At 31.9% G+C, this 15208-nt stretch overlaps 2 protein-coding genes across 3 annotated transcripts; one reads left to right on the top strand and one right to left on the bottom strand.

Annotated features, from left to right (window-relative positions):
• Positions 1 to 260: 260 nt before the first annotated feature.
• LOC100745266 (peroxisome biogenesis factor 1) lies at positions 261 to 9653 on the bottom strand. Of its 2 annotated transcripts, none has more exons than XM_003491052.4 (15): positions 9561 to 9653; positions 7700 to 7915; positions 7516 to 7630; positions 6237 to 7215; positions 5707 to 5921; positions 4928 to 5084; positions 4698 to 4860; positions 4232 to 4391; positions 3493 to 3809; positions 3337 to 3401; positions 3116 to 3175; positions 2851 to 3037; positions 2476 to 2649; positions 862 to 974; positions 261 to 530 (listed from the first exon to the last, which is right to left on the bottom strand). In XM_003491052.4, exons 1-15 carry the CDS (start codon positions 9651 to 9653, stop codon positions 458 to 460), a joined length of 3087 nt encoding a protein of 1028 aa, XP_003491100.1. In that variant the 3' UTR covers positions 261 to 457. The 2 variants fall into 2 exon arrangements, with proteins under 2 accessions (XP_003491100.1, XP_033177688.1); XM_033321797.1 differs by lacking the exon at positions 9561 to 9653 and adding an exon at positions 8280 to 8443.
• On the top strand, positions 9615 to 15019 carry LOC100745385 (G2/mitotic-specific cyclin-B3). The gene is made up of 8 exons (XM_003491053.4): positions 9615 to 9751; positions 10327 to 10545; positions 11233 to 11491; positions 11581 to 11919; positions 12007 to 12456; positions 12939 to 13094; positions 13164 to 13471; positions 13574 to 15019. Exons 3-8 carry the CDS (start codon positions 11270 to 11272, stop codon positions 13623 to 13625), a joined length of 1527 nt encoding a protein of 508 aa, XP_003491101.1. The 5' UTR covers positions 9615 to 9751; positions 10327 to 10545; positions 11233 to 11269; the 3' UTR covers positions 13626 to 15019.
• The last annotated feature ends 189 nt before the right edge of the window (positions 15020 to 15208 follow it).

The raw sequence follows: 15208 nt of genomic DNA on the forward strand, positions 1-15208 counted from the left end.
TACAGAATAGGGCTCCGTCTTCACTCGTATACTTCATGTTATACTGTGTTATATATTGCATATTATACGTATATTATACGTATATTATATATTACACAAAATGTGCCAGAATGTAACTTTGCGAGTGTACTTTATAGATCAAGTAAAAAATATCATATAATCATAAATCGTTCAAAGGTTTATTAAAATGTTGTGTTACAAAAAACGAAACACGAAAGAAACAGTAATAAGCGTACAGTTATTATGTTATAAGATAAAAATATGAATAATTATTAAACTTTGGTTTATTGGAAATCACTTTATACAAGTCGATTGTACTCTTGCAAAATTCAATGTATAAGTAATCAGTATCAATGTATAAGAATAAAGATATAAACATATTTCTTACAATGAAACATTATACATTGAAAATATATTCCTAATTACACCAAAAAGAAGATCCATCCTCATCTTGCGTTCATGCCAAAGTAGCTTTCTGATTTTGCAATATATCTTCCACGAAATTATCATTCTTCGCAAATTTGGCATAACTGCGGCAAAAAAAATATAAAAATTACCAGAGATGAAACACTCGAAACCTCAAAATCCCACGAAATTCAGAAAGTTTTGTGTTTTCGAATACAGGAAGCTTTGACTAAACAATTTGATCTTCTAAAAAAAAATCATTAAGATTTTAATTCCTAGCAAAAGATATGTATATTCTTTAGCAAAAAAGGAAAGAAATAAACATTCCTGGTTTCGAGAGTTTCGAGGCTTCACACAATTTTGAATTCGATCCATTGTCACAGATCTAGAAATCAGGTTTCGACCCACTTCTAAAAATCGGCTAAGTTGTATGAATCGGTTTAAGGAAATACTTACATCCTTTTATATTTCTCCTTTTCGACACGGGATAAAGAAGGATGAGTAGATTTGATGGAATCGATTAAATGCGTCTGAGAAACCTTAATGTCCTCCGCTTCGATCTTTCCGTCCTGAAGTCAGGGTAAGAAGACAAGGCTATTAATTGGTAGGTTAAACGAGAAACGGCCTGTAAGTCTGCCTATATGCGTTATCGTTTATCAGTAAGACGCGTTCCTCTCGAAACGTGTCGCGCTCAGGAAACTCGCTCGCTAATTAGACGTACAGTTTGGATATTCGTGTTCTTCCGGTAGGTAAGTGCCGGCGTAACTTCGTTTTCTCACTAGGAAGTTAATTAATGACTCTACCACCTTCAGCGTATTAGACACACAACACTCACACCTCTTACACGTTACACGTGAAACGCGAATACTGACACGTATACCGCTATCACTTTTTATGTTTACTTTACCGCTTATAAGTACGTGAATACTGGTATTTAAGTTAGTATTAACAACGCAAGAATACTATTAAAATATATAATAGCATGATGCCAAAACATGTATATCATATACGCCGTGGTCCCTTAAATTCGCGGTACGATTGAAGTCAGGAAGGTTCTATGATTCAAAATAGGACGAAACTCAAGAATAAGAAAATTACGTCGAGAACTTTATTCGCGAGAAAATTTGATATGACATGAGGTATATGTTCTATAAAAAATATAAATTACATTACCTATATGTTGTATAAATAACTTTTCTGCTTGAGATAGTGGAGAAGCATTGAAGGTCAGGTTAATAATGTAATTTAGAATTAGTGTCCTTTTAGAATTGAATCGACGCAGAATAAGCGTCAATAGCAACGAGTGTAGTAATACTTAAACTAAAGACTACTCTCATAAGTCGCTGTATTTTTAATAAAGCATCGAAGAAAGTGATCTCGTGGTTCAATCGCAAAATCCGAACTCTTGGAAGCAAGGTGGCAACCGAGGGTGTGGGTGGTGTCTGCCTTTCGATTTTACAGGACCGCTGCAGGCCCTAAACCGTGTATCATTATAACGCATAAGATAATAACCCCCTCGACGTTCAGTGAGGCGTAGGCCAGGATGAAGTGGAGCGAAATGGGGGATGGCTGGTGCTCTCGGCAGCGTGCGCTAATAAACCTGGTCTACGTTTCCTCAGTTATATCGCACCATACCTACCCACCTAGCCAGCTCGACACTCTATATACATAGGACATAAGCAGAGAGGGGTGGGAGAGGAGTATACACCTAACGATATTATCATCATTACGCACTATCTTACTTCGGAAGCTCCCTACAAATGATTCTCGGCCGGAGTCGCGCTAAAATGCTTTTCATTATTACAGAAGAGAGATACAACGGGCCGTGTAACAAAACGGCGCGATCGTTAGGAACAGAGGAACAATTCTTTGGTCCGTAATATGTACAATTCGTTTTCGTTACTTAAACATTGCCTTCATATTGCGCAACTTATATTCATGCTAGCGTTTAAGTGGGGTTCGTTGATAAAGGGTTCGTTGCCTGACATTTTATCATACGTAACGTGGCTAATGTGGTGTACATATATATATATTTTGTACGTAGTCCTAAATCAATTTAGACATACTTACAGGAGCATTCGCAACAGCATCTTCGAAAGCTGATAGTCTGGCCTGTGTTACCACAGCATTTAAATCTGCACCCGTAAATCCTGAAGTAAGTACTGCCAGTTCTTTTAAATCTAACCCCGTCGTATCTATATTTTGTGTTTTACACAGGGCAATTAAGATTTCCTCTCTGTCCACCTATATAATTCGAGAAATAATTTTATTCAACTGACATTCTTATCAGGGAAACTATTACATAATTTTATTGTACCTATATAAAATCTTTTTCTGTATATAAACTTTCATTTCGAGTTATAAAAATATAGAATTCTTATTAGAATTTATTAGAATATATTACTTTTATTTGGAATTATAAGGATAAAATCAAAAGCTACTTGCCTCATTCGGAAGTGGACAATATAAAGCTTTATCGAGACGTCCAGGTCTTAACAGTGCTGGATCCAATAAATCTGGTCTTGAAGACGCTGCCACGACTGCAACACCTTCTCTGTCCTCTACCCCATCCATTTGCGTTAATAATTGGTTTACCACTCTGTCAGTAACGCCAGTACTATCGTGACCTCGTCTGAAATAAGTTTGGTAATAAATGGTGCAGTTTAAAACGGTCCATAAACGAACATTAGTAAAAAATAAATAAATTTACCTTGGAGCAAGACTGTCAAATTCATCGAAAAATAATACACACGGTTTGGCACGAAGTGCTCTGTAAATTTCACCAATTTTTATCGTTAATCTTGAAACGAGAAATCACGCATATTTGCAGATAAGAGTTTTTCTCATTTTTTTTGACTTAAAATATTTTTTAACGTTCGAAAATTAGGTCAAAATTGACTGGAAGAACATAATACAGTTAAAAACTCTTACCTTTCGAATACGTTTCTAACAGACTCCTCGCTAACACCAACATATTTTGATAATAATTCTGGACCCTGCAATACACATTTGTATATGTAATAATTAAATTACTAAGTTGAATAAAAAGAAAAATAGAGAAGAAAGTAAAAATATATTTGTTCGTACTTTAACACTGATTAAATTAACACCGCATTCGTTGGCAATCGCTTTGGCGAGCATCGTTTTTCCCGTGCCAGGCATGCCGTACAATAAAACCCCATTTTGCAACTTAATCGGGGCATTCTTGAATATTTCAGGATATTTTAATGGCCACTGCAGAATCTCTACGAGAGATCTTTTCACTTCAGCCAGACCGCCAATATCGGACCAAACGTGGCCCGCCCCTTTGTATAATTGTACACCTTGCAAAGATATCGGCGTGCAATTCTTCAGGGCGACCGCTACATCCTCTTCTGCGATCTCGACTGGAGGCTTGACCGTACCTTTTGTGTAAAAATCAACATTACAAATATTTATCTTATGATCAGAAATGGTACTAGTTATTCTTACTTCGCACGAAACATTAGAAAACTTGTAACTTTGTACCTTTTGTGTAAAAATTAACATTATAAATATTTATATTAAAAATTATGCCATAATTTATTCCAATCTTACAGATGAAATTATCTATAATTTTTATTTTCCATATCAATTATTTAAAACCAATTCTATCATCTCATAACAATAAAATAATAATATACAATAGAATGTACAATAGTTGGTCATTGTACGAGTACATACTAATTATATGTTCATTACGATAAAAAAGAATTGTTTGATGTTAGATAAATTAATAAACAATAAAAATGAAAATGATATAATATCTTAATGTAATATTTGTTTTAAACGAAGGTAACTGTAGTACCGTGACGCTTCCAAGCGGCAAATGCAGCTTTCTCAGCCATATCCACGAGATCCTGAACCATCCATCCCTCGGTCTTGTTTCCATAGTAATCCCAATTCACGTCTCCAGGCACGTACAACTTGTCCCCAAGCATTAATTGCAAAATATCGATTCTATCCGCCTAATTAGAGAGTATACGTTATATCCCAAACGGAAACACTGATCACGATCTGAGTTATTTAAACACGATAACTTTCTAATACATAGTTCGATCACCACGTACACGTTCTCCTTCCTCTCTTTCTCAAGTTATAACTCTTAATTTAGATAACTTTCATTTTAACTAACTTGGTCCTTAATAATTGATCTATTTCTAATTAATTTATGCACTTGTAAATAAGCGTATTATGAATTATAAATGTTTGTATCTTCTTATATTGCAACCGAATATCTAATTAACAAATAATATACAATCAAAATAAAATACCTTCTCTAGATTAGGAACAGCTAAAACGGTCCTAAAAAAGTGACAACCTCTAGCCGGTCTCAATTTTTGACCTATCGTGCTAACACTCGCACACGTAGCGATTACTGATACTTGACAACTTTCTTGATATTGTGTCACTGTATCAATCAATATATCTGTGATCCTGATAACAAGAAATTAGAAAATAAGAATAAATTTTTACAATTTTATTTCAAACTAGACGGAAATACCTGGCAGCGTTTATGCTATCGGGAGTGTTCCCCTCGTCATTCATGGACGCACTAGTAATGGACTCTAAATCGTCCAAAAATAATACCGAAGGCTGATAATAAATACATTCAGTTAGTGCGACCATAATAATTTTTTGTAACGTTTCAGCCTTCTTTCCTAAAAATTAACAAGTCCCATAAATCGAGAAATTCTTTAAGGAAATAGGATTAAATATAATATTATATGTATAATTATATACAGGGTGGTTGGTAACTGGTGGTACAAGCGGAAAGGGGGTGATTATACGCGAAAAAAGCAGTCAAAAATATAGAATAAAAATTTTCTTTTTTTAATTCTTTTTTTTAAATTTTTTTTTTAAATCTACAGTGAGATCCGTTATAACGAGACGTGATAAAATGCACGCGTACCGAGCAAAAATTCAAAGTCGATTTTCTCGAAAACAAAGCCTCAAACGAAAAATTTTTATTCTATATTTTCGACTTCTTTTTTCGCGTAGAATCACCCCCTTTCCGCTTGTACCGCCAGTTACCAATCATCCTGTATAAATAGACTGAGAATGCAATTTTATATCTTTATGAATATAAACAAAGAAATAACTTTTAAGTAGAGATATATTTCATTGGTTAAATATTTTATTATATGTTTTATTTTTTTATTTCGTATATTCTGAATATTATGTATATTTTGTTCATTTCTCCATCTTCAAATTTTCCATAAATGAGCTATTTTCCATAAATGGCTAAACGATCGCAGTTTACTTATAGATCTATAGATCTACCTTTTAAAGATCTACAATCCATCATGTGAGTATGTACAAAATACGGTGGATTCTGTAATTTTTCTATAAGTATCTTGCAGATAGTGGTTTTGCCTGAACCAATTGCTCCAGAAATTAAGATATTTTCAGGCTCGTATTCGAATGGTAGTTGTGTTTTTAAGCCTAGACCAAGATCTAACGCGAGTTCGCATTCTGATAGAATTTTGTTTAAGTATCTAGAACAAACAATATTTGAAGTAGAAGAAAAAGTATCAAACGACAGATAAAAGCAAAACACATGTTGCTATTTAAAAAATTACTCCGATTTCTTTTTAGTTAGAAAAATAATACTTTTGAAATTATTTGTTACATCAATAAATTCTTCATTTAATGACAATAAAATTTTACTCGAAACCTTCGTTTTATTAAGTTATCAAGATTAGCTTAAATATTGTGGTGAATTCATAAACCATTCTGTATATTTTGAATAATTTTCAAATGTAAAAAAAAAAGCTAATAATTTGAATGCATACAGAGAAGAAAAACAATACCTCGTGAATGTCTTTCCTAGCAAAGGAGTTTTTTGATCCAAGTGTTCAGATATTCTCAGTTGACTTTCCTCTTCAACATCCCTCACATGCACCCTCACGTTTCCTAAATTGTTCTCCGTGATCATGGCAAACTTACAATTCTCCGGTGAGATATTCACTATACAACGACAACCATTATCCATATCGATAACAGCACGTGCGTTGATTAACAATTCTTTATGAAAGGAATGCGTTTTAACGAAATTCTCGAAATCTCTCATAGACACAGAATTTCTCCACGAGAACAGCTCGATGGAAGATGGTGAAGATGTTTCAAAAGTATCTACCAAACATAAACTTACTTTCGCGCCTACTTTTAAGCTCAAACTGCTTCTCAAACTAGTCGAAACGTATACGCTTTTATGACGAAAATTTACGTTAAAATGGTTCCTGTCCAACGTAGAGGATTTCTCTAATAAATCTTCCAATATAAACACTCTCGTTATCAATTCCGTAGAGAGCTTTGGAACCGGGGATTCGTCTTCCTGGAGAAAATTCGTGTTTGTTATGTTCAAGTGTTGCTTGTCCTCTGGAACCTTCTTTATACGACAGATAGCAAAATCGTTTGTTTGTGAGAATTCTGGCGCTTGAATTCTTGGAATAAACACGTGATAGGGGCAACGCGCAATCTCGTCGTATTCATTTCCTTCGATTGCATTCACACTGGGCATCGGATAGACACGGTACACCGTCGGTATTTTCCTATCGCGAAAACTCTGCAAAAGTTCGTAATTCTTTGCTGCTCGGTCTTCTTCTGAATTTCGATCGTTTATGCTTGGTAAGAATCTTTTGAGAGCGGAGAGCAGATTGTTCGCCATACTGGACGACTGTTTGGAATTTTCGTCTGACTCGTTCTTTTTTGTACTTGCTATTGTATCAGAAACGTGAACCTCGGAAAATTGCTCGAGCCTTCCGTATTTCATTGCTGGCTCTAGCGATTCTGTAAAAAAGGAACGACTCTAGATATATATATATTTCTATTCGCAAAATAATAAAGACTTATCGACTCTGTAACCTTAATTAACCATAGCTGGTAACTAAGCAAACTTTAATTATTTTTAATGGCCATTCCTATGAACAATAGTCATTTTAATTACGATATGAATTCTTACACTATAACTTCTTTCACATTATGTCCATCTGATCTTTGTTTGTTGTAGCGTTCTAATTTTGTTGGTAATAAACGATCGTCGTAGGGAACATAGGGTGTCTCATTATACAGGGAATTTTAATTACTTGCCTACGATTAGCGTAATGGATGTATGTTTTGAAACCCACGCGACGATTGGCTGTCCAGCAGCTACCACGTGAATTTGGCTTAACAGTGTCGATTGCACCTTTTCCATTTGTATTTCCTAAAAGTAATACAATTTTATATCCAGTCGAGTATACGACAATGCTACCTGAAATTTTATAGGACATACCAAAATTTCCCTATCAGGCGCAGTGAGAGGTGCAACGTTAATTTTTGTTAAAATTGGAACATCCTTCAAGAGGGATACAAATACTTCGTCACCTTCTTCAATGTTCAAACTTCTTGCAAAAATTGTGCCAAGGCACAGTATTCCACTGGGATTCGGTCTTACGTTATAGGATATATAATATGTTTCATCCTTATGCATTATTTGAATTACATTCTCCTATAATTTATAATAAAGGATATTGAATTATTAAAAAAAGAAAAAACAGGATGATTATATATTAATACAATTACAAAGTCTATAACAGAAACGTGTCAAATTTGTTATATCTTTCATAATAATTTACTCTAATAGCTAAGAAGTTAAATTCACAAGATACAATTGATATTATAAGAAACGATTTATATCTTGTCGAAGAATAATTCATCTCTATTTAGGTTCCACTGATTTACTTCAACTTTAAATTTTATTCATATATTTTATTAAAAATTAAAATATTTCAACGCCTGGAGTGGGCATTTTTGAAGCGAAGATATACATCATGCATTTGGAATCGCATAATTTTGCCTAAACTGTTGTCTACCTTTTATCATTTTGAAGTTATATATACCCTGTGTAGCAGTAGGCAAAATCAGAAGGGAATTACTATTCCTCATTCGATAACACCCAATAACGGCATCAAACAATGTATAAGAATGTCAGACAATAGGCGTGGATAACTTTTTGGGATTAAATTTAATAAACTGATAACAAATTTAGTGTAATGCGACTTAAACCGTCTAACCGATAGGTATAAAGGTCACAAAAGTAAAAAAAAGTTAAGAGATATCTGACGTAGTGCACTCTGAATGCCTGGTTTTCACAATACTGATTTTAGATTACACAGGTATAAAAACCCGCATAACTGCTTACAATAAGAGCGGGTAACGCAAATCGGACTATTTTATTTTACCAGCAGATCTCTACCATCAGTTAAACATAAATTTATTTAGGAAAGTAATGCGTTAGCAATTAGAAATGTCATATAATTCTTCAACTTATTGTATACCATTAAAATACCTTCTGACCCGCCTCTATTTTTACGACCCTAACTTTATTGAAACGACGGAATAAAATGTTTTATTGCTCTGATTTAATGCTTATATTAACAATTTTAAACAAAGGTAGAATAACAATGTTTAAGAAAAATATGAGAAAAATAAATGATTCCTAATATAATTTTTACATAGGTTTATATTTTTTGCTTGCAGAAAACTGCTGGTGTAATTAAATTTTTTGTTAAAAAAATACACAATATTTTTCAGATCCAATAGTTTTTGAAGTGTTAAAAAAAATTCCTTTTTTCCTCCCTAATTTTGAGAACCGTTTTTTATCCTTACCTATATATTAGTAAATACAAAAAAATACGTGTCAAATATTTTTCCAAAAATTGGCTGATCTTTAAATTTTAAGGAATTAACCTTTTTAAATAATTACTTTAGAAAAACTTCTTTGCGTATGCACATGTTCTCCTTTTATCATATAATGGTAACAGAAATGAACAAAATCATTTATTACGAAATCAATATAAAAATTTAAATTATTACTTGTAATAAAGCGGTAATACTTAAAACTATTACGATTAATGAATAATATATAGATCTGTAATCATCGAAATATCTTCAATGCCTACGAGAACTTTCTTATCCACTTAACCGAAGAAAAAATTAATCTCGACATCTAGCGAGACGATAGAATATTACCGCATTCAAAATCGACTCGTTGAGTTCCAATTGGTGTATCAGATATTCTATCTACCACTATGTGTGATATATGTTTCACAATCTATACGTTTCCTAGTTGATTATAAGAACAAAGCACCAACCTTAGTTTCCAATTTACGTAGCCAGGTGTCCGGCAAATAAGCAAAACAGTTGTTCACTGTTATATACTTAACTACAAAACGTTCACTTTGCATTCTTTTGGTTCATAAAATCAAAGACCAATAAAAACGAAAATCCGGAGCACGGCACGCGAAGGTACACACGTATGAAGAGAATATATGATAAATATTCGGTATGTGACAAAACTTTCACAATATCCAAACGAAGACCATGTTTAGTTAGGTTAGCGAACATCAAAGAAACGAAATACTCTTTATAATTGCTCAAATAGAATTTATGTATCTACCCGAAATTTCAAGCATGCTAGTGTTTTACTCTAAATCGAACGATTAAATACAGGTCAAAGGTTAATTATTTATTACAAATATTAAGTTCAAACTATTCACATGAGACCAGTTATTTGCAGTAAAAATGTATTGTAGTATTCAACAGAACAAACAAGAGGAAGATAGACATAAATGTTCTGTATATATATATATATATATATTAATGTATATGTAATAGACAATTTTTTATACATATTGTTTCGTTTTACATTATAGACAATCATAAATTGAGTATACCAAATTGTTAATCAATTGGTATATTTTTCTACTTAAAGTTCAGTAATGTGATGCACACGTTATATTAAAGATTAATTAAAATTATACTTGTACAATATAAGCCATTGATTATATAAAGTATAAAAAACGGATGTATACGTTTTGAATAAACGGAACAGTATTGAATTGTATATTTTGTCGATAGGTGGCGGTCGGATTAATTTCGTTTCTGATTGGCTGGCGTAAACCGAAGTGGTCCAATAACAGGAAGAGTTAACAATAACTGTGATAATTTGAACAGCGTCAACTTCAGTTGCTCTCATGAGATAAATGGACACATAGCAATCTGTTAGTAGCATAAGAATTTGATAAATGAGAAACATTATTGAACTAGAACACACTAAATCATAATTCATACTTACAAGTAAGTTAGAATAATTCATATATTCTCAGAAAATAACCTTTTAAGTGAATAGTCAATTTTCCTCATGTATACAAATTACTAGTTCTGGGCCGTTTTTGCGATCGCTTGTCTTTATAGCAGTCATGATGAATTTATTAAACTTATTTTCATTCTTCTTTGACATTACTTTTAAAGATTGTGTATCGTAATTTTGAAACGATAAAACTTGTGCTTTCGTATCTCATCTAACGACGTATTCTTGGTGTATATTCCCGCGCTTTTCTCTCATTCTGAATAGACCGTTTCATGAATTAAATCAACAATCGAAATTTGGGTACAAGAAATGTAGAAAGATTTCTCTTTTTATAACAGAAAGTGATTCCAATTTTTTAATAAACTGGTTAGATATTGATCAAAGTGCTATAAAATTGTGCCAATGAACAAATAAACGATCGAATTTATTGATCATCGAGCTTTGCTTTCTTCGTAATTTAGTCCACGTATATTTAACATATTGCTATTGAAAGTCTTAAAAAATATTGCTGTAATATTTATTTATATTTAGATATTTTTAAGTAAAAACTTTAATTTAAAACTTAAGGTTAAAATCTTTTATTTAATAATGGATTTAAACAGTCGTTGATTGTATTTTTATTACTGTAAAATTATACATTAAATCTAATATATTAATATTTAATTCCTATATAGGGGAAAATCTGAATTTTAATCTTAAGTAATTATAAGGATGGCTCCATCAAAAATTTTAAATATACAAAATAAACAAAGTGGTACTAATGTGACAAATACAAGAAAAAGAATAGCCACGAGAAGTCAAAATTCTGCACTAAACAATGTTTTAGTTAAGCCACCTGTTCTCGGTAAAGATCCCCGTGTCAAAAGAAAAGCAGAAGCATCCCCACCAAAAGAAAAGACAACAAAGAGATCTGCACTGGGAAATATTACTAATGTATGTTATTTAATCTTTCATTTTTCTTCTTTTATATTTTGTTGATAAAAGTCCCATGAAATATAATAATAGAACATATAAAATTAAAGGCAATTGGAAAAACATTGGGGACACATCAAACACAAGAACCAAAGAAAACAGTAAAAAAGACAGCTGTTACTCAAGTAAAACCCTTCACACAGACAAGTTCTATTAGAACGCTTGAAAAAGTTGTGACTAAGCCAGAGGTAATACCTCAGAAACCAAAGCCAGTGCCACGTGTGAAACCAGTAAAAAAGGATGATGGAAAAGTTGAAATACCTAGTAAAATTGTAAAGGTTAGACGTAGTTTAGATTTAGAAAAATCAGAGGACAGTTCTTTGTATGTAAGTGCATTAGATGATATTGGAGATGACAGTACGAAGAAATTCAGAAAAAGCAATATACAGGTAAGCAATTTTTGTTATTATATATCTTTACCTATATCGTGTACTTTTATGTGAATTTTAAGTGTTCAAATAAATATTTAAAAACAGCCTGAAGAAATCGAGGAAACAGATGAAAAAAATGAACCAAGTGAGCCCCAAGTACCTGCGGAAGTTGAAGAAAAATTAGTAACGAATCAACTGGATGCTGTTCCTGAAAGAACATTACCTGAGGGTGTTCAATGGGATTTTGATGTAGAAAATTGGTTGGATCCATTTCAAGTTTCTCACTATGCCATGGATATTTTCGATTATTTAAAAGAAAGGGAACATCTATTTTCAATTGGAGATTATATGGAAAAACAAGTATGCCTCTCACGATGGATGAGAGCTTTATTAGTTGACTGGATGGTAGAAGTTCAAGAATCCTTTGAACTCAATCATGAAACTCTATATCTGGCTGTGAAACTAGTTGACCTATACTTGACGAAAGTAATTGTTGGAAAAGAAACATTACAATTATTGGGAGCAGCAAGTCTTTTCATAGCAAGTAAATATGATGTTAGTATTGAAATTAATTGTATTATTTTTATTTAACCCTTTGTGGACTACCGCTGCATATATGCGTTCTATGTAAACCATCAGTTTAGCCGAGGAACTCATATATTCAGTTGGCGAAAACAACTGATAAAGCCGAAAGACTCATATCTGTGTCCCACATAAACGCTTCGCTATGGTCGAGAAACTCGTGTATCTCATATATGCGTATATATAAAAGACTCATACGTGTGTCATTTTATTTATCCTATGGAGGAACTGTGCGTGTACATATGTTTAGAATTTGACATCTTGGAGTGCTATGAACGAAAATTGCGTCTAAGCAGAAATGTGTGCTAGCAATTTTAAATGACTATCGCGGCAGCAGCCCGGCCTCATGGTACGGTTGACTTCGAATCGTCCCGTCCGCAAAGGGTTAATTTCTAAACAAACTTAACGTCTCTCATTATTGTTCTCGTTGTTATTGTAATTGTATAATTTTAAAGGAAAGAATACCTCCAATGGTGGAAGATTTTTTGTATATATGTGACGGTGCTTACACACAAAGAGAATTAATTAGAATGGAAATGAGCATATTGAAAGTAGTCGATTTTGATCTTGGTATACCACTTTCTTATCGATTTCTTCGACGATATGCTAGGGTGAGTTACGTTAATAACACTTTTTTTTATCATAATGTAACAAATTATAATTATGTCGTTTTCGAACAGTGTGCAAAAGTGTCGATGCCAACATTAACTTTAGCTCGATATATTCTTGAATACTCATTAATGGATTATTCGACAATAATGTTCAGCGATAGTAAAATGGCTGCATCTGCACTCCTCCTGGCATTACAAATGAAAGATTTAGGAGGGTGGACTCCTACTCTAAAATATTATAGCGGTTATAGTGTTGATGACATACGAGACATCGTAAATATTATGAACCAAGGGTTACATCGGAATCTTAAAGAAGATGGACTACATCGGAAACATAAAGAAACTCTCACCACTATACACAACAAATACAGTCACAAGTAAGTATATCAATATGCTTCATATATATCTCTAATATATAATTAGAAAAACTAAATGGAGATTAAAATAACAATGAAATTTACAAATAATTTTTATTTTAGGATATTTTTTGAAGTAGCAACGCTGCCATTAAAAGATACTTTAAATATATAATTAGTTTAAGTAAAGATGTGTAGTTGCCAATAATATATAGGATTGCCTAATTATTGCTAGGTAATCTATGATGACATTTATAAAAAAATTGAGATGGTCACTGAGCATTAACTTATAAATCAAAATGATTGCTAATTTATGTAATAATGAAATTCCAATAAGAAAATTTTCAAGTTATCTATGCGCCATAAAAAAATCAAATAAATTACGCTCAGTATAAATTTAACATGTCCAAAAGAATCGGTAAATACACGGTTTCTCTCCTTTATATTTTTTTCTTTTTTTTTATTATTATTAGTATTTATACAATATTAGTAATTTCTATCTACAATCTCAGTATTTGTAAGTTAATTTTTTCTTTTTTTTTTTTTTTTTTTTTTTTTTTTTTTGTTGAGAAATTTATTTTAGCGCCACACTTTTATACTTCATTGAAATTCTGATAAAAATTAATATTTTTAAATCCGTTTTTTAGCATGTTAAGATTGAAATGAATCTTTTACTCCTTTTTTTATTTATATATAATGCTATTATATGATGTCTTACTAAAGATTTGGTTGGTACACATATTCAAATATCAGTAAATAGAAAATTAAGTGGTACTCATATTTTATAGAGAGTGGCGTATTGTTATGCATTGTTGTTGCACTTTATAGACTGATAATAAATTGTATGCTCCTAAGGATAGTTACATGAAATACCGACGAATATATATTTTTACGCATTACACTCGTTATCAAAAGTAAGAGATTATTTCCTCCTTCATAAAGAAATTTAGGAATTTAAAAAATTTAGATGTTTTCGATTGATACATTGCACGAAATTAATAAATTTCAGTATATATATATAAATATGTAGTTTATAGAGGAAATAATTTCTCATTATTTGCTATTATAAGTAAAATTGTATTCTTCACTACTTTAGTTAGTTGCATACATATTATAAGTGTAACAAAGAGGTCTATTTTTCGAATTTTACTCATAGTCACTAGTTGTGTCTGTAAGGCATGTTCTTTACAAAATACCACCTGTGATATATATGTATTCAAAACTTTGGTACAGTCAAATTCATCACGATTTTCTCATAAACAATATTTATGCAAGGCATGTGCCTATCAATTAGAACATGTTGGATCAGGAGGGTAGTTGTACATAGTAAACACAATTAACGATGTGTACATATTTTTAACACTTATTAAATCAAATTTAGAGTGATTTTTTTATAATAAAAATTTATCATATAGAAATACTACATAGTAAGACTTATTGACATTAGGTGGTGTACATAATATCATATTTTTGTACCAGCAGTGAATGTATTACCTATTATTTTATAAGATGTGTGTATGTGAACCATTGTAAACGAGATGTAATTTAATAAAAAATAATGATTTTTCATTTTTTGTACATATCATTCTTGTATATAATCTTCCAATACAATTTATTAAGGCAATGAAACATACAGAATAGACGGACATTAAATGGGACTCTGTGTCTCATAACCTGATCTATATTTTATTTATAATTTCGTACGTACAATGCTTTATTTAGTTTTAATTCAAACCAGTACTATATACTGAATCGATA

The sequence above is a fragment of the Bombus impatiens genome, unplaced genomic scaffold, assembly GCF_000188095.3.
Source record: "Bombus impatiens unplaced genomic scaffold, BIMP_2.2 scf_0498, whole genome shotgun sequence".
Taxonomy (NCBI): Eukaryota; Metazoa; Arthropoda; class Insecta; order Hymenoptera; family Apidae; genus Bombus; species Bombus impatiens.